Raw genomic sequence first — 19878 nt, forward strand, 5'->3', positions numbered from 1 at the left:
GCATTTTCCCCTTTATTGAGAGCTAATGTCTAAGCCATAATGCAGAAGAATGATTTTGAAAGATAAATTCATCCCTTAGAAATATTGGTCCTACATGAGTAACTGGGACAGCAGGAAGCAGGTGCCAAGTTGTTTTCAGCACAGCTAACAATGTGCATACAACACACATAGCTGGTGATCTGACTGCCATAGGGGAGAAGGGGAAAAAGTGTTCTGTAACAATATACATGAGCTCTTAGAAATGACTGTCATGATTTTAAAAAGAACAATTAATCAAGGATGGAAATGTGTTGGTTGGCTGCTGCAGGACTTCGTGATTTTGTCTCTTTGAAAAGGCATCTTATTTAAAACACTGTATTTTACAAATGCATATAATTTCAAAGGAGAAAATTACAGGATCTGCAGCTGAAGGACCTATAAAATGGTCTATTGCAGTGTCCAGATTATTTAGTTTTCCATTGTTCTGTACAACCAAACAGGTTAGGATAAGTTTGGTATCTTTTACTTTGATTGGACTCTTGCAGTTATAGAATGGAGTTGATATCTGTCCATACTTCCTCTCCTGCTGATACTATTTACTTTGATTCATGCATATCCTTTATAGCTTAATTTCCTGAAGATAAAAGCAAAAAATATATAGACTGTATTAGCATGAAGACATTTTTTTAGTGACCATTTAAAATGGAATAGTTGATAGCAGTAAAGTATACTGGTAAAATATAACCAACATGTGCAACCCTTAATTTATTAGGGAAATAAACTATGGTTTTATTATTATTTTTAAATATAATCCCACTAAAACTCAGATTAAGCAATTACTTTTTCAAAATAAAAAGAGATGCATTAAGATTAGGAGAAATATCTTCATGTAGCTACAGATAAGTCAGAAAAAAAAGGGTAAATGGGGGTTTAAAGTGAAAGGTTTAAACATTGAGTGTGAGCAGAAGTATCCAGCTGTGCAATGAAAGGACCTGAGCAGCATTTCATTCAGAACATTTTCTGCTGTGTAACCCATTTTTAGATAGAGAAGATAGAAGTACTGGCTCTAAACTGCTATCTTCATATATTTCCAGATACAGTGGTATCACTAGGAGATATAATTTAAAGTGAGATGTTTCTGACTTAGAAGTGTCCAGTAATGTTACTAGTATAATTACTGGAATAGGATGGGGCCAAGCTGTCTTTAAATAAAACTTCAACAAACATGGAAGCATCGTGGTGATACAGAGAAAGCAGTCAGCTGTGGCTTAGCAGTCTGAGCAGTAGAAGGGATTTTCAGGTTTTGGGTCATGTCCCCCCCATTCCATCCATGCAATTTGATCATGCTCCATCATATGAAAAGACGTGACCGTAATGCCTCATAGCCCCTTGCCTGAGGCTTAGTTAAAATCACAGTGGAGAGGATGTTTTTAATAAAATTTTGTAGTAAAGAAGGTAATATAAATGCACTTTTTAAACTCTATTGAGTAAATATATAAAGACTTTAATTTCACAGAGTTTTAGAAAAATTAATTTGCTTATCTCCTCCTGTTGCTGGAATCTGGAGCAAATCACCTGCTGAATTCCATAGCATGGGAGAAGAGTCCAAAATGGGAACACAGCAAACTGAAATGCACACAAAATCCACTCTAAGTCTCTGCAACCCCCTTAGGTGTGCTTGTTCTCTTCACTGATTACATGCAAGAAGGGTCTGAAGGTGATCCATATATAGATTCTGTACTGCAGTCCATCATGTGCTGCCTCAGAAAGCTCAGCAGTAGATCTGTACCCATACAGCAGTGTAAAGAAGAAAGAGCCTGACATAAAAGCGAAAAAGTATAAAAGAAAGAAGAGCAGTAATGAGCCAAATATGTGTCTTAACTTTGCTGTGGGCATGCATTCATTTTCTCTTGGCTTCCCCTGCAGAAAAACCCACCTGGTGTCAAGTAACTGGCACAGGGAATGGTTTACAGATGGATCAGCCTCAGTGATTCCTGTAGTTTATATGATTATCTGTCACACGGATGTTTCAGCTTGTATTTGCTCACTTGCAGCCAGCCATGCAGCCTTACCTGCGTTTCTCTTCCTGCTTGAGGAGTAGGAAAGGCTCCCCACAAATGGTCAACTAATTAACAATCATAACAATGATAATAATAGTAATAATAATAATAAGTGAAAGGAGGGTACCTGAGCTGATTACAGGCAGCTAGATTTGGTACCTTCTTGGTCAGTGTCATCCCCTGAGAAACAACTGGAAAAGATTTATAGGTTTGATCTGAGAAATTTTTCAGATGCTGCGTAATGAAAGGAGACTCCCCACATCAGTTGAAGCAGTAAGGGCATGCCACCTGCAGCATGCAGGGTACTCACATTGTGATTTGCCAGTTACTCCAGTAATGAAGAGGGATTTTTTATTTGTTTATTTTTAGTAACCCATTAAACTCCCATTACACCTCAAAAATGAAGGTTTGCTGTGACAATAGCCAGACAGGCATCCTCTGAGGAATTTGTTTCTCCACTGATGTGAGGCATATGCATCAGAGCATCAATCAGAACTGTATAAATTGATCTTTCAACTCTCCTTGTTGACTTCATTGGATTTCCTAAATCTAGCTGCAGCTTCTTGAACACAGTTTACATGACAAACCGGCATTTTTCTATATGCACTAGCAAGCTGAATGAAACTGTATGGTCCATGGTTTGTGACAAAACCAGACATCCTGCAGCCATTAATATACTCAGTAATTGAGTATATAATACTAGCTAAAACTCAGTCTGAAAGACATGACTGATGGTTGGGGGAGACAGATGGGAAGAGGAAAGTATATAGGAGTAAAGGTAAAAGGTGTTTTTTCCCTCTCAAGATATTTGATTTAGATGATACAAAACAGTATTTACTTGAAATCAAGTGGGCCAGTTGAAAAAATTATAATTACTCACTGAACCCTGCAACTTCTTACTCACATGTCTGATATCTGGCTCTTTCAACAAAGTGGGGATTTTTTTCAGTTTAGGTTTTTGGACTGCATGTGGAGAATTTTGGAATGCATTGGCTTCATCTTAAACAGCAAAACACAAACTGCACATGATTGCAGCACTCAGGCATCCGGCACTTCCGTGGAGCTTTAAAATAGCAGTTAATGGGCTGGAGCTGGTGTTGCCTTGGGAGCTGTGTTATATCATCATTGCTCGGACTGGGATACCTGTGCAGTGCACCACAAAGGCTGTAGTCCTTCCACTCATGGACAGATGTGCTCGTAGTATCCTTGTGCCAAAGAATAGGGGACTCACACCAGCTCTTTGCCGCTTCTCCTTTGTTGGCTTTCAGTGCCTTCACACTTTAATTGATAGAGATGTTTGTGTGAAAATTCTCTAATTTGCCTATAACAAAATATTAACCAGATTACTAGTTTGCTTATATCTTAGTATTCCTTTATTTTTTTGTGTTGTGGGTAATTAACTGTAAGATGGTATTTCTGCATTCGTGTTTGAAGAAAGACTAATTTCTCTAGTTTACCAGCTGTAGCAGTGTAACAGATGTGTCATGTTTTTCATTATCTATAAACATGGTATTTTCTGCTGCAGAATAAAAAATGGCCTTTTGCTTAGGGACTTTTGTTCTTTTTTCCGGATACACCAGTGTTTTGATAGTGCATGGCTACATGGGTTTGCTGTGGACACTTTAATTTCATCTGTGCAGATCTAGTACTTCTTCATGTTTGGCGTCAGTGAAAAGAGTCAGTGCTTGTTCCCCTCTTCTCTTTCCAGATGCTCTCTAAGTCCATTGAGCAGCTTAAGCAGCCTGGCAGTCACCTGGAGGAAGCTGAAGAAGAGCTTCATGGAGATCACTCAATGCAGGAAGAGCAAGCTCCCGCCAGCAGTGCCAGCGTTAGGGCTGAGAGCAGCAGTGCTGGTGTGGATGACAGAATAGGACAGCAGGTGGGGGCTGTGAAAGTCAAAGAGGAGCCACTGGACAGTGATGAGGATGTTCAAACCCAGCAAATGGAATCTGGGGAGCAAGCTGCTTTTATGCAACAGGTAATAGGCAAAGATTTAGCTCCAGGATTTGTAATTAAGGTTATTATCTGAACAGCACATGCATTTCCTAGGCTTTGATAAGCAATTGTGTTTTAATTCACTGAGCTAGCAAATCCTGATTTACTGCTCGAAGAATTTAACAAATGCAGAAGTGTTGTATGTACACTTGGAAACATAGTGAAGCTCATTCTTATGGCCACTAATTGAGAAAATATCTGTTGCAATCAATTATGCTACATAAATCTTTGAGTAATAGCTGATAGACATTGTATTAGCCCAGAATTACATCGCTTAGTCCTAGTGAAAGAGAACTCGTATCACCTAGCCTGTTGAGATCAGCAATCGATGGAATTAGTTTCCAGACCTGATTGATGAAACATTCTTCTGGTTTTGAATCCTCTGACTTCTGCTTTCAGCTGTCTGTATATATTGTATCATACTATAGTCTTGAACACTGTTAATGTTAGGGTATTCTTTTTCCCCAGTAGACAGGTACTGACTGCTATCTTGGTGGTCTCAGTCTGGTGTATAAAGTTAATTTAGAGAAAAGTACAAGGTGGATATAAAGAGGCAAGGCAAGGCACTGTTTTAAAATTGCATTGTTTTCTTTTTTGCACTGCTTGGTTAATTTTTCATTCTGTCTTATTTGATGATAATGTCCACAGAGGCTTCCTTAAATGCAGCAGAGGCAAGTACTGGTGAGAAGCAAAATGCAGCATTAGGTGGTTCCAGTCAGTTATTAGGACATTGCACGGCAAGCACAGAAACGTTATCCTTATCATCTGATATCCAATCACTTGTTTGTTTTTTTAAAAAGAATACTAATTGTACAATATCTCATAACCTTTACAACGGAGTCTCATGGACAAATCCTAAAATAACAACTGTGCATAAAATGCCACCTTGACAAAAGGCAGGTTCAGCTTGTCTGGGAGCTTCAGGCAGAGTTGAAAGGCGCAGTTGTGTGTGCAGCCCGCGAGCTGCATCCCGGTCCATCCCTCAGAGTCAGCAGAGCAGGGCTGGGTGCAGTGCAAGGCCCTGTTTATTTAAGTCGATACTTTGTCAGGTCCCTGCTGTTCTCCTGCAGAAAAGTGATTTTGGGAGGGGTGGGCAGGAAATGCCTTATGGAAACAGGAAGCCCAAGTGATTCATGTGCTGAGGAATGCGGGGCAGGGGGGACGGGGCAGCGCTCCCTCTGTTTTTAAAGGCACTCTCTGAATTGATTTATTGTCAAAGAAAATAACAAAGCGAGTAGGGAAATTGTTAAGGAAGCTTTCCAGTGAAACATTTCCTTCATATTCCCTTTTGATATGTTTACCTTGTTTTATAGGTTTACTTTTGTTAAGCTAGTTAAAGATTCATTGTATTAAGATCCCCTTTAATATGGATAATCCCAAACTGACCTGGACTCCTTGTCAGGTTTTTTTTCTATTAAAAATATTTATATTTCTAAAGCTGAGGTATTTTAAGGTGCAGTATCCAGTTTCAAAAGAGATAGTTGTTTTGCCAAATGTAGAAATTGCTCTAAAATATGTTACTAGCATGTGTTGTTTACATTATGTTCTAATACTATTCAGTCTCTTCTAAAATGTTGCAACTTCTAAAGATACATTATCCTTTTTCCTAGAAGATCTCCAAACAAACTTCTAAATAGTTGCTCTTAACATAAAAGTCATCAATAGATATAAAAATATTTAATTGAGAAAAACACAGGTGATTTTTATATGGGCTTCATGTTTGAAGACAAATCTTTCTCCATCCTGGATAAAAAAATTACATTTACATTCAAAAAGTGAAGACCATAAAAGTGAAATTATATGTGTTTCCCATTCTGTATATTCTTAATTTTCTTTGAAATCTGACTTCAGCTTCATCAAAAAGGGATAGTGCATCTTTTAAAATACATTTGGGGAGAAATTTGCAATGGAGAAGAGTTTTCTACAATATCACCTGAAAGACGTGTATTCACAGAAGACAAAAGATATTTTTATAACATCATTCAGGTGAGAAACCCCAATACATTAGTGTACTTTAATTTCAGAATCTTTCAAATTTGGATAAAATTAAAATAAGAGAAACTACCTGGAACCAGTGAAAAGGAAAACTGGGTTTAAACAACCACATTTCTAATTGATTATTGTCTCTTACATTTTAAATCTACTGTATTTATTATAATTTACACCCTTAGAGGTGATCTCGTTTTGTGTTGTAAATATATTCTGTTTGTATGTTCCCTTTTTTTGCCTTCTGATATAAGTCTTTTCCTTTCTCAAATAAAGTTTTTTTTTAAAAGATCCCCTTCCAGATATTTGACTTTGTGTAAATTTGGTAACTTAGTGGTGTTTTTGCTTTGTACAATCAAATACATTTGCTATGCATTGTCAAAACAATTTAAACTTTCAGGAGCAAGGTTTTTTATTACACTATTCTTACAATAATTACACAAAGTCTTTCTTTTTGGTCTCTTGTTTTATTCTACATCAGCCATTATAAGTTTCAGTGAATGTGGAATAGTATTGATGCATGCTCATTTTCCCATCACGGCATCTGTCTCGAACATGTGATCATACCATATAGGAAAGGTAAAAGTGGATCCCAGTTTCTCAGCTTCTAATTATCCAAAATTCAGATGAGCTGTAATAATTTACATGACATTTCTAAAACCTGCCTGGACCCCTTATCGAAAATGTTCTTGTACTGACCACTTCGGTGTTCATCAAGACCTTTGCAAAACTAAAGTCCACCTGTAAATAAGCTGGGACAGGGGGAATCCATGAACTTGGCAGACTTTAAAGCAACTGCATGAGACAGTGAAGTCCCAATGTAGAGAGCTTCCATGAAGATACTACATAACTTTGTGACATTTCCTGAACTTTGCTTAGGCTTTGCAGAGAGAGAGGTCATACTGCATAACAATCCCTGTTGTTACAGTATATGAATTATTACTACCAAAAGAGTTTAGAAAACTGTTGCATTGTAGTTCTTATAACTGTTCATTTCATTTCCAAATGCTCTACGCAGCTTTCATTCTGGCATAATTTTAACTAAAATAAAATCTATGTTTCAACAACATAAGTGTGTAAGAACAAATAGTTCTGTAAATCAAATTCAATTATTTTCACTGCTATAGCCGCAGTGTAATGTTTCATCAGTAATACAACCCCCAAAAATAGATAAAATATCAAGTTTTAGCTGAGGAAATCTTAAAATAAGCATTAACAGTGTAACGTTGTACTTCTTGCCTTATTGTTTATAGTGTATTTAGAATCATATGTCTTTAAGTAAATCATGCTTTCATAACAGGGATTTTATTTAGTGCCCTTTTGTTTAAATACCTGCATTAGAATTAGAAGACCAGCTATAAATTTTTTTAATTTACAACATTCCTGTGTTGGAGACTGCACCTAGATTTTTTGCTGAATTATTTACTATGCATCAAGGCATCCTTAATGAAGAAAATAATAACAAAAATACAATTCACATATCTTATTTTCTTCCCAGAATGATGTGCATCTCTTTTTTTTTTTTTAACTGTACGTGTTTATTCTGTCCCATTGTCCAAAAAATGATGCCAGTATAGCTGATAGGTGACAATTTAGAAGTAATTGCTAATAAATTAAGGAAAATCCATCATAATATTTATATACTCAGACACACATTACTGGACTATAGATACTGTAACTTTAGCCTTTTTGTCATCTTCTGCTATTAACAAAATAGGATTAAAAGCTGAATGCCTCAGCAAAGCACGAGCACTTCAGACGCTACCACCACTCATTTGTACACTATCTTCATTCCATCTTCATTATCATCAAGATCACTAAGACTTACTCCATGTTACTTAAGCCAACTATACCCTGTTTTTATCTTCACTGGAATTCTGAGGTAAAAATCTGTTATCATTAGTCCCAAGCACCAATCTAAAATTGTTTACTTATTTCTCCCCTTTATGAACACTTTGCAATTTGCAGCCAAAATTAGCTAAGCCAAGTTAATTTTCTTATTGTATTCTGTCCTACTAGCAGCATGTCCTCCTTATCCACTTAAGAAATGTTTGTTTGATTTTCATTTATTTGTTTAGTTTCTGATTTCCTTATGCAGTTCCCATCATCTGGGTGGCAATGGAGCTTCTGTACCTCATTTCTCAGTGGAAGAATATAGTTTAGAACACCATCTGCTGAATTACTAGTTAGCACACAGAAGAAGAGCATCCTGGATAAAATTATCTTCTCTGGGCTAGAGGAATAATACAAGTTATTTTTGTGGAATTTTACTGCCCTATCTGACAAGCTTTTTGCTTTGCATTTGCTTTTTTTTTTTCTCTCCTCTAATTCAGGTTAATTTAGATTGAGATTTAAAGGTAAAAAATAGGATTAGCTGAAACTGCCTAGCCAGCGGAAAATCTGGGTTCCTCAGCTGTGCTCTCACTCACACACACACACTCACACACACACACACACACACACACACACACTGGATTGGGAAGGTGCATCCTTAAGGCATGTCCCTGTTTCTGGTCCCCATTTGCTGAGCTTGAGTGTCACACTCCTGCTTGTTTTGATTGTGGCCCCATAGCTCATCTAGCCTGTACAGGACAACTTCCCTGGCTACCTGTGGGCACACACATCTGTTTCAGCCACCCAAGGATTACTTAGGCAGCAGCTGAGGGTCGAAAGGAGTCCCCTTAGTAACTTGAAATCATTCAACAATGTTGATTTGCTGTGATAATGGGGGCCTTAGTCACTAGAGTTGTTTTGACAGACCAGATACTTACTTGTAGGTGATCCACTGCCTTAATTAACTGAATAAGATGTTTTGAATGTGGTCATGGAGTCTTTGCTGCATTTGTTTAACTTTATTTTCCATAGCTGTCTTGAAGTAACTGTGTTGATTGTTAATGGTACATAGCCTTGAAATACGAGGGAGATGGTTTGGAGGGTATGATGTTAAAAGCATCCCTATGTACACTTGATCCTTCCAGGATGGTTACGGCATTTTTGCCCTTGAGAAGTGCTGGGAAGGGCAGGATAAATGGAGATGTAAGTTTTGAACAATGTCAGACTTATAAATAAACCTGCCCTCCCCTCTCCTCCCTCCTAAATTAGATTGCCACTGCAGTCTTACCTCAATTCATCTCTTTTTTTTGTAGGCTGCCTTAGCTGTTTCCTTTAACTTTGCAGCCAGTAGGAGAGACTAACCTTGCACCTTCCTGCCCTTCCTCAAGTCTGTGAGTGCACAGTCCCAGCATAACTCCTACACAACACAAGCTGGCTCTGTGATTTCTAAGATCATACATCGTGTAGATGGAGCAAGGAGGTGGAGTGCTGTGTAGCTGGATTTATTTTGTGAAAATTTTTCATTTCTCTACATGCAGCCTGCTTGTTCTCAACCTTATTCTTAAGGGCCTGTTCATTTCTATCAAGTTTCTTACTGTGGTCTTTAAAAACTGTGTTACAAGAAGCATAATTCTTTTTTGTATGCTAATTCTATGTGAAAGTGCATAATAATGCGAATAATTACAAGTAATTATTCTTTCTCAAGTAACTATGCTTTTCCATCCCCAGTTAGATGAGAAAATTATTCCTTTTTTTTAAGAAAGCCTCAAATCTGTTAACCTTAATAATTGCCAATATTTTTTTTTGTCTAGTAATGTAAACTTCCAGTTACAGAAGGCAATAACACTTATTTTATCATAAAACTAATTAACTGAATTGCCTGCCTGAATATGTACCATTACAGTGTATTAAAATTATTTAATTTTGTTGATACCTTCATGGACTAATGCTGACACTGCTTTATTTTTATTTTTAGATCCAAGATTTTATGCTTCTTTTCCTTTTCAAATACCTAGGATATAGCACCTTGATACTTTTCTTATTTCTCCCATTTGTCAGAGAAAGCAGAATGTCAGGAGACCACTGGGGCAACACTAGGCAAAATTCCTTAATCAGGGCTACATAACTAGCGTGAATCAAAAGCCTCCAAGTCCATATCCCAGTAATTATCACTGCATATTTTGACAGTTAGATGATATTAATTTCAAACCTTTGGGCAATTTATCATTTCCTGTATCCTACAGGAGAGAGTTTCACTAATATTGTCATTGAAGAGGATTATGTGTTCTTGGAAAGTTGCTTCTCCAAGTGCTTCATTTTGGAAAGAATTCTGTTTGACCTCGGAATGTCTTTCTCACTGTTAGACATTCGTACGTGCACACGTACAAGTTTTCATTTTTCTCCTTCCTTTAAAATGTGAGAGTGAGTTAATGCACTCCTCAGTATATTGCTGGCTAAATCGTCATAAAACTATGTTGTTAAATGTCCTGGAAGTGCAGCTCAGCCCAAATGCCTTGGAGACATAGGTGCTCTAATCCAGAAAGCAGTGCATAATCTGTCTCCTCTCATGTTCTGCCCTGTGACCCTTGGATCCCCAGTAGACCAAGGAGGTGTTTCTGTTCCTCCTGCCTCTATTTCCTCAGCAAAGGGGCTTGTGAAAGTTACAGCTATGAGATTGCAGCAATGCAGCAACGTCAAGGGCTTGAGAAGGCTTTGCTTAGGTTCTCTGTAAAGCAGCTTGGAGGATTCGGTCTCATACTCCTTCCTTAGTCTTTTCCTTTTGCTCCCATCAATAAGAGCAGTGTGATAGTTTTTAGGTGGCAGCCTGCATATTTTTAAAGCAGGTCTTTGTTACTGAACAGACCCAGAAGGAGCACAGGGCAGAAACACTGTTGGGAAGTTCTCTCCTGCTGTGCACAGAGGGACACCTATTGAGACCAGCTTCTTCTAATGTTTGTTCTCCTGGATCTTGCTCTACTGAAAATAGAAGCTAAAGAGTTACTACAAATCAGAGACCATAATTCCATCACTCAACTACTTGACTGCACACAGGGACACAGGGACTACTTGACTGCACACAGGGACTGGTTTCCCTCATTTCTCAGCCATTTTGACACCTTGTCTTAGGGTATCAAGGGCACCCAAATCCAATAGCACATCTCTTGGCATCTTCCTTGCTTTCTAAAACTTCTTGGCTTTCACCATTTATCTAAATTTGTAGAGGTCTTTTGTCATAGTTTCCCATAAGTTTCTGCATGTATTTCAGTTTTCTGAAGCTACTGACTTTATACAGAGAGCTTTAAATCTCCTACCATTTCTGACAAGTGAAAATGGAGTGCTCAATACAGGTGCCATCAGCCCAGGTTCAGTCCAGGGACACCTTACATCCATAGTTCTGATTTGGCCCTTTCTGCAGGTAATTGGGTCTCACTAAGGATGCTAATTATTCAGCTAAAATATGCACAGCATTGCCCTTTGTGCTGTGTGAGCAATTTTTTTCATAACAATCCCTTCTCAGGCAGCCTCTGAACACAGAAACACAGGCAGTTCAGGACCCAATAAAAAAGGAACAGGAGCAAGATCTGTTCCCACAGCAAAAGACTGAGAATTAACATGAGGACTGTTCCTTACCTGTGTTGTGGAATAATGCACTAACCAGGCAGGCTGCTCATTTTCTCAAGTCCATTGACTGATTTCAAGTTAGATAGCATTATATGTCACTGTTAAAGTAGCTTGGACCCTCCTGTAAAAGAAGTAATCCTTTCTTTCACCTCTCTGGCCCTTTCCCTCCATCTTTTAATGAAAGAAAATGACTCAAAGCCCATCAATTTTCAAGTTCTTCTTTTAGTGGCTTTCAAAATGCTTTCAGGCTGTGAAATCAGTTGGCATGGAACGCAGTGGGCTGAGCCTGGTGGGATGTCAGACCTACAGGAGCACAGCATTTGTGAAGCTGCTGTTGTAAAGGTGAGATGCAGGTGGTCACAACTGAGAAACAGTTCCACAACACAGTTTCCTTCAGAATTTTGGTCATCAGAACCCAGTCCTAGAGGCAACAAGTGAGTGGATCATTGAAAGGACAAGTCAGTTTGAAAGGATACTGTGAAACCTAGCTGGTCAGTGATAGAAGTGAGTGTTTGGTTCTCTGTCTTACTGATTGTGCACATTTAGTGTCGTCCCAAAAGGCTGAATATGAACTAATAGACAACTACTTAAAGTGGGTTAGGTACATTAGATAAGAAAAAGTTTTGAAGCTCTTTACCAGGATCAGAATCTTTACCAACATCTTTACTAAGCTGTTTTACCAGGATCAGCTCTACTGTGTCTACTGCATGATTACTTCAGCTGGTACTTAAGGAAATCACAAGACAGGGCACTTAATGTTTGATGCATAGCAACTTCTTTTTCGTGAAGTCCTATTTTCTAGCCGTTTCCTATTTTTTTCTTTCTTCTGCTATAATACATATGCTAAGTATTGAAAAGACTTTTCTGGTGAGGGTTTTATAACTGGAAAAGGATTTGGCAATTTGGAAAGCAGGGACACAATTCCACTGAGATCAGTTGCATTAAACCTGCAGAATCCTGTGAATGAAACAAAAATTGATGTCAAGAAGGCCCTATATATATATGTATATATGTATTTTGCTCTTCTGTGTTAAAAAGTTCATCCATTAAACTAAGAATCTGGGCCTAACAAAGCAAGGAGATTTTAAGCCATGCAGCTGACTGCATAGCAGAGATACTCTGTGCAAAAAGAGAAGCTGAAAGCAGCCCCACAACTTGACTTCTATTAGAAACCAGACTCCTCAGGCATTGCCTTCTCCACAGATCTCTGCTACAGTGCTCTGCCATCAGCAGTGAACAACTGGCAGCCAGTGCTGGTGCTGTGTTCAGTCCCTGTGTTGCATAGCTTGTGAGAAGTGCTGTGCTGGAGGAGGTCCTCAAGGCTTACAGCAGTCCTTTGGAACAAGGAATAAGAGCTAGAACAGAAAAAATGAAACTGTCCAAGCTGTTTGGTCTGAGTAGTTCATCAAGGGCATCACCAAGGGCAAAACTGAGTTTCTTTAATGTTGGCAGAATCCACTGGACTGGATTTCATAGGTCTAAGTACAGGATAGCATTATAAGAGCAAAGACATGCTGCCAAGCTCTCTCTACAGGCTTTTTCTCCTCTATGCCACTGAAGCAGCTGAGGTGGTTCACAGGGATGGAGGCTTCTCACAGCATAAAGCTTGTGTCCCTAAAAGGGGTAATGCTGGAAAAGCACCAAAAGGTGAAAGGCAGAGCTGCAAAATCAGAAGAACAATTATACCCAAAGCTACCGCAGGGTTTCTCCCTTTCAGTGATTAACTCCTACCCAGAAGTTTCTCCAGCCCCTTTTCCCTCCCATGCCTATCCATGCGGATATCCCCTAGTGTACCAGCCCAGAACTCTGGCAAGTTCTCCAGATTTGTCCCATTTCTGACAATCAGAAGGTGTAAGGGAAGGGCTGTGAGCCTTTAGCTACCATTGCTTCACACATGCTCAGCCAAGCCCTGGTGGGGCTGGCTCCAGGCGGGAAGGTGCAGTGGCTGGAGGACAAAGGCCAGTTGTGGAGCAAGGAGGGCAGATGCAAGGGTGTCCTCCTCTCTCAGGCAATGCTGTGGGATGGCATGGTGAGGAATGCTGATGGGAGATGGAGGATGTGAAGCAGCAGCAGTAAAACATCTTACAGAGATCTGGTAGTTGGGCTTGAGAGCCCTCCTTGCCTCAAAGAACAACTCTGTCCTCTCCTGGGAAGGATGACATTACTTCAGCCAGAAGCTCCAGATTTCTACCTGCTACAAAGCCCTTTTTCCATTGTCCTAGTTCTCAGAAGGCAGCATGGTAGAAGGGTTTAACTTCTTTGCCTTTTAGCTGATTGGTTTAACCCACTGCATAGAAACTTCAGGCTAAATAATTTAAGTGCACGATCCTTTCAGGGAAGAGTTCAGACAGTTAAAGAAAGGTTAAAAATAAATGCTCTCTCAGCTACTACCAAAAGGAGTTGTTAGTCTTTGCTGTCCTGCCATAGTTGTCTCCTTTAATGAGATTCACTGTTAAACACAAATTTTCCTGATCAAACAATGGAGATTAGTTACTAAAGAAAGCATTCAAAGGAATAGAAGAAAAAAAGCCTCAGTTTCTAATTCTCCTTTATGACTACATCTTGAATCACACTTTAATAACTTGAGAAATACCATAACTGCTAAAGATTGAACCAAGAGTATCAATATTTTATCATCTTTTACACTACTTTTCAAAAATAAATTGACATTTATTTTTTCCAGCTGGATGCTCTTATTTTGATTTAATGGAATAGACTCAATTAATAACCCTAATATCATAGCTCAGTGGTGGATCTGAAATCAGAAATACTGAAGTTATCATTGTTTCATCTCTGAGTTTTCTGGGTAAAGGAGAAGGATAAAGGGAAGATGGAATATCTAAAATGCTTATGAAATTATCCAATATATGTTTCATCAGGGAAGGGTGAGTTACATTTTTAATTTACTTTCAATGGACATCTTTTTGCTGCAATGGCTTTCTCTGAATTCTTAATAATCTTCATATTAAGAGCCTTTTTTAGTCTTCAGAGTCTCTCATTTATAGGAAGTGTTCTGTATGTCATCTCCTAAAAATCCCAAGGACTGGGCATTTAAATGTTTAGCAGCTTTGTAGCAGCTCTTCCAAAGTGAATTGTGGCCTTTCCCTATTGTACAAAATCATTACACAGTAGAAATGGCAGAGATTTGATTTGGCATCATCAACCACTGAAAGATGAGTCAGAAATAGATTAGCAAATATTCTAGTTGATCTTAATAGTGTAGTGATAAGTAAATTCAAGGATGACAGATGATCACACTGACTAACAATTCTTCTGACTATATTATGGCATGGATAAACATGTTAGGTTTTCTAACAACTGGCCATGAAAACAAAGAAATGTGAGTTGATACTGCTGTAGAAAATAGAACGGAATCAAAAATTCCTTTTTAATACATGAACTAAGTATGTACAGCTTGCTAACCCTTGTAAAACACTGACAGGGATATGCTAAGATATCAATGTGGAAGATGACCAAAATGTTCACTTTACTTTAGTGGGAGGATTCCCTCCCCCCGGCCCCCCCCGCCCCAATTTGGAGCATCAGCACTACCCTCCACTGTAAATCCAGTAACATATCGAGAATGCTCAGGGCATTTTAAACTGAACCTTTAGTAATAAATAAATAAATAAGGAATCAACTTCTTTGGCACTTTAGACCAGTGACCAAAGCCAGGGAGCCTGTTGAATATGCTACTATATGCTTTTTATTTTTGTGGGCATCATGCATTTTTAGAATGGTTATATATTTCCCTGAACCAATGTAATATAAAAGATTTACTGTTACTGTTTGTGTGTGGCCAGGCAATGGCACATGGAAAACATGTTTCCTGCTATTTAATTTAATTACTCCAATCACGTGCCAGCCCCAGGCATGTCATTCTGGACCTCTGAGGCTCTTTGTCTGTCAAAGAGATGGACAATATCTTGGCTTTGTTTAGTTGCTCTGCAGGCTGCAGATAAAACCACTGAAATACTGACTGTTTGTTTAACCAAAACTTTGCATTTTAACCATTTGGCTTTGATTCTTTGTTTTACAAGAGAAGATGACATTTTGGCCTTGGTGAGCTGAAAAGGAAATATTAGGGATATGAAGAAGAACTGTCACTTTCAGGGCTTAATAGATGAAAAAGAATACTCTAGCCTTCTGGTCAGAAATCAGCTTTGTTAGCAGAAACCTAAGACACACATCACTGTTATTTTAGAATTGCCTATTAGCAAGGGCAGCTGGAAAAGTCCTGTTTATAACTGCTCCTTTCTAATATAGTTAGCTCTTCATTCAACAGTTCCAGTAGATTTTTGTTTCTTTCATCTCAATAGATGAAACTGTTATGGGTGAAATGAATTAAGATTCCATAGCAAATACTTATACCAGTACTGCTGCAGCCAGGTATAAGTTAGCTTTTATGTTAACACTATACTGTTATTTTTATGTAAGAAATATCAGCAAGTGACACCTTTAAGTCTTTAGACAAAAATTGAAGAGCAGATAGAGTACTCCATTCATATGCCAAACTCCAAATCTACAGAGAACTTAATCACACACTTAGCCTTAAGGATATGCTTAACACCACCACTTCCTTCACTTGTAAGCAAGTACTCTACCTTTTCCTGCAACCAGAAGTAATATTAAAAGTATTTAAGACTGCATGAGTACACTATTTCTAAAAATCATGTTGTCAGAAGAGGAAGGAATAAGAACCATCTTTTAAACAAATTCCATCTTATAAGGTATTACTAGATATAGAAAGACTTGCCAACTAATATTTTTTGAAATTATTGAATAAACTTCAGTTAGTGTGTTTCACAAAAAAATTAATGTATTTCTGTATACAGTAGAGTGCCAGCATCCTGCCACAGTAGTTTTTGAACTATATAATGTGGAAGAGGATGGGTAGATGGCCTATGAATATGCTCTGAAGAAGTCTGCATCATCAGAGGGAAACATTGATGGGATGACATGGGATGCGTAAAAGGAAAATGACCACTTAACAGTTTTACTTAGTTCCTGATATTTCTCCAACTGGCTCTACTTTACTCTGTTTTCTAGCTGAATCAATGAGATCTAATAGGTAACACTTATTTCCTCTAAGGTTCACAGTACAGCAATGCAAGAATTAAAAATGTTGTTTACAATGTGCTGAATTAGAGCTCCTGTCCCCTTTAGCTTTGAGCTAACCACTAGATGAGACTACTTCCCACTTACTTAACAGGTGTGGGCATGTATTCCAGTCTCCTCATGTAACAGTTCATATATTTACATGCTTCTCGACCAAAGGACTTCAAAAAGAACATTATACAGGAATTGCCTTCACTACTATACATTTTGATGAATTTTGTGTAGATATACATAGGTATTTAGGTGTGTGCATGAAGGTGTATGTAAGCAGCACATGTCTTTGCATTTATAGAAAAATCATAACTCACTGTGTGAGTCTTTAGCATGCTGTAACTTAGCAAGTGTTGATGACAGCTGTACACAAAAGAAACCAGAGGAAGTCCAAGAAAAACTTAATAGACTGGAGTTTGTGGAGAACATTCCCCTTATCCCCTATCTCCTCCCCTCCCCCAAGAAAAGATACTGGATTGGCTTCAATACTGTGATTCTGGAAAGACTGGGCAGGGAGAAAAATATCCCACTGAGAAGTGAGGCAAGAGTATGCTGCACTATTCAAGTCCAAAAATGACAAAGTGTGAGGAGGAGAGAGACAGAGAAGTGCTGTTATGCATATCCATAAGGCACTGGTTGCTGCGGTTTTTGAATTAGGAAGAATGAACTTTGCAGAAGGATGTGTGGAAAGAATCCCACGTTTTTAAAAGCCTGATTTCCAGAAATCCAGAAGCTCCAGACTACTTGAAAAACAGATCCTCCAATGTTACATTTATGCTTCTAAATTGCATGCATGAGAGCATGAGGATATGTAAGTGGAGTAATAGCACCTTCAGATACATTTTTATTTGTGTCTGTGTCAACAGGCATCTTGCTTTCTTAAGATTCATTTCAATGATTTATAACCCATTTTCTCTATAAGTGCTATAGCTCTAATACATGTGTGGTGTGATATACTTAAAGATTAATTTAAAGGGCTATACTAAAATTTGTCTTCCAAATCAGTTTGTCAACTGTTAGTGCAACAATGCACTACCGATAATCAAATTAAAAATAAGAATTACTTCTTGGTTTAATAATATATATTTGAAATATTATAATTCTTCTTCATTTTTCACTTATTTTAATCCTGATCTCCCACAGCTGTAGCAATGTGGGTTGGCTATATCTTTATCTCCTATCACATTAGCCATGTACTTCTGTATTCCTGTTGAAGGTGCCCTGGAAGAAGGGAAAGTGAGACTTCTTGCCTTGGAATTATGCTCTTCAAAATTTCCATTTCAAATTCTATCACAACTCATTTTTTAGCATTATTTTTTCTGTTTTAGAAATACAAAAAACTTCTATATACATTATAAAGTATAATGACGTTTTAGAGTAATATGAAGTCTATTCCCTTGTCTATCTAGCACTAGCTCAGTGAGGAAGGTATTTTTGCTAATAAGCTATTTATGTTATATCAAGTATATTTCTTGAGACAGAAATCAAATTGCTGATTTGTGGGGTTTCACAAGAAGTTCCACGGCTTTAAGTGTCAGTTTTGCTGTCTCTATGCAATAGTTCAGTTAATGCAATGTTTCCTGTAGTTCTGTTGAATGTTTGAGAATTGAATTTACAAATAAAACCACTCCCACTCACAAGTAATTTCTTCCAGCTTACAACAGTGCAAGTCCATCCCTATAAAAGAGCAACAATATACTATAAACAGCACCATACTTGCAAAATTATGTTTTTAAGTAATTTGTCAACAAAAAAGAGATATGTTTATCTGTTGGCAGCCAACAACCTAACTAGATCCATGTAAGAACTGAGATTTTCTCCACAGTTTAAGCATGCTGAAGTCCACAGAAACAGCAATGCCTGGAATCAAGGCTACCTAAATTGCAACCATAAGCAAAGTAATCAAAATCAAAGATATGGTTTTATCCTGCACATGTGCTATTTAGACAGGTTAATTTATTGGGGATTATGGATCTGAGGAGAAAAATATAACTAATTTTAAACATAAAATAAGAGAAAGGCTGAGAAGTGAGATGTTAGCCAAAAGTTTCGCTTGTTTATTAAAATGCTGTCTTGCATTTAATCTAAACAAGTATAATTACTTTTTCAGACTTTGATTTCCTCTGCTAATCTGGTGCTTTTACATTTCATTTAGACAGGACATTTATGTGAATTGCTTCTTTTTCACCAATTTCCTACAATTTCTTAAATTTGTCAGTGAATATGTTTGAGGAAAGCCTTAGGAAGGGAAAAAGTTCTCCACTATATTTTTGGTTAAGTATGTGCTACAGGAATTTTAGCTAGAGCGTACCAAAGCAAGGAAAGACAAGAAAGCAGCTTATCTTCACACCAGAATCTGGAGCTTGCTGCAGTAAAAACACCCTCTTGATGCAGATGCTGCCTGAGTAATGTTCCCTGCTCAGTCTGATTATAAAAGCACACGGTGTGAACTTTTTCATTGCTTTTGAAAGGGGAGAGATAAAAAAGTTGCTTCAAGGTACCTTTGTTCTCTCCTTCTGACAAAAGGGCTTTAAGTTATAGTGGCCCAAGAAATGCAGTACTGTGGGGCTAATCTCTTCCCTTTCTCAGGGCTGGGAAGGGAAAGCTTAGGACGAAAGCAGCATAGCATACCTGCTATGCTTGTGGAAAAGAAATTATGATTTAATGATGTTTCATTCTTGCCCTTTAGCAAAGGAATTCTTGTTAGCTGGATCTGACATGGAGCAGGAAAAAAATACCTTGCCCCAAGTAACTAGAAAGGCAGCAAAGTACAAAGTGTGCGAGTAATCAGATGGATGTGAGCCAGACTCAGAAAGCAGAAAGTAACCTATGCAGCTTTGCACAGCCCTGGAAACCAGGTATTCATAAAGTCCCCCTTCCTCTCTAACTCCATGTGTGACTGAGGCAGCAGGAGCAAGCATTTTGATCAGAGCAAATGCTGATGGAGGGGATGAACAGCCAAATACGCCTTTGTTGTGAAGCTTCCTTCATGGCTGCAAGGACACTTGTGTGCCTTTTGACAGCTGCTGTGAAAGCTCTGGTCACATAATCCAAAGTCACTGCATTCAGGTTATCATTTCAATTACCTTGCTGAAACTTCTGCTTCCATACTAACAGATTAGAACAATCTACCCTGTTACAGACTTTATCACACTCTCAACTCTAATGCATAGTCTGGAGTAATGCAGTTCAGAAACACAGTTTTAAATGGAGCATATACCAGTGAAGTCTGTTTTATTTTCAGTAAGGAGAAAAAAAAGTTACCATTCTGTGCACAGGTATTCAGGCAGTTTAT

The 19878-nt window shown here is 38.1% G+C and overlaps 1 protein-coding gene across 3 annotated transcripts in view; it reads left to right on the top strand.

Moving 5' to 3' along the window:
• HDAC9 (histone deacetylase 9) overlaps positions 1-19878 on the top strand; it is a 275826-nt gene that overhangs the window by 84872 nt on the left and 171076 nt on the right. For 2 of the 3 annotated variants that reach the window (XM_030971825.1, XM_030971824.1), the window contains exon 11: positions 3748-6309. In XM_030971825.1, coding sequence (XP_030827685.1) covers positions 3748-4068 — 321 coding nt within the window. In that variant the 3' untranslated portion in view covers positions 4069-6309. Of the gene's footprint in view, positions 1-3747; positions 6310-19878 lie in introns of those variants that run through there. The other variant, XM_030971826.1, reaches the window with a different exon arrangement.

This window comes from Camarhynchus parvulus, chromosome 2, assembly GCF_901933205.1.
Source record: "Camarhynchus parvulus chromosome 2, STF_HiC, whole genome shotgun sequence".
Lineage (NCBI taxonomy): Eukaryota > Metazoa > Chordata > Aves > Passeriformes > Thraupidae > Camarhynchus > Camarhynchus parvulus.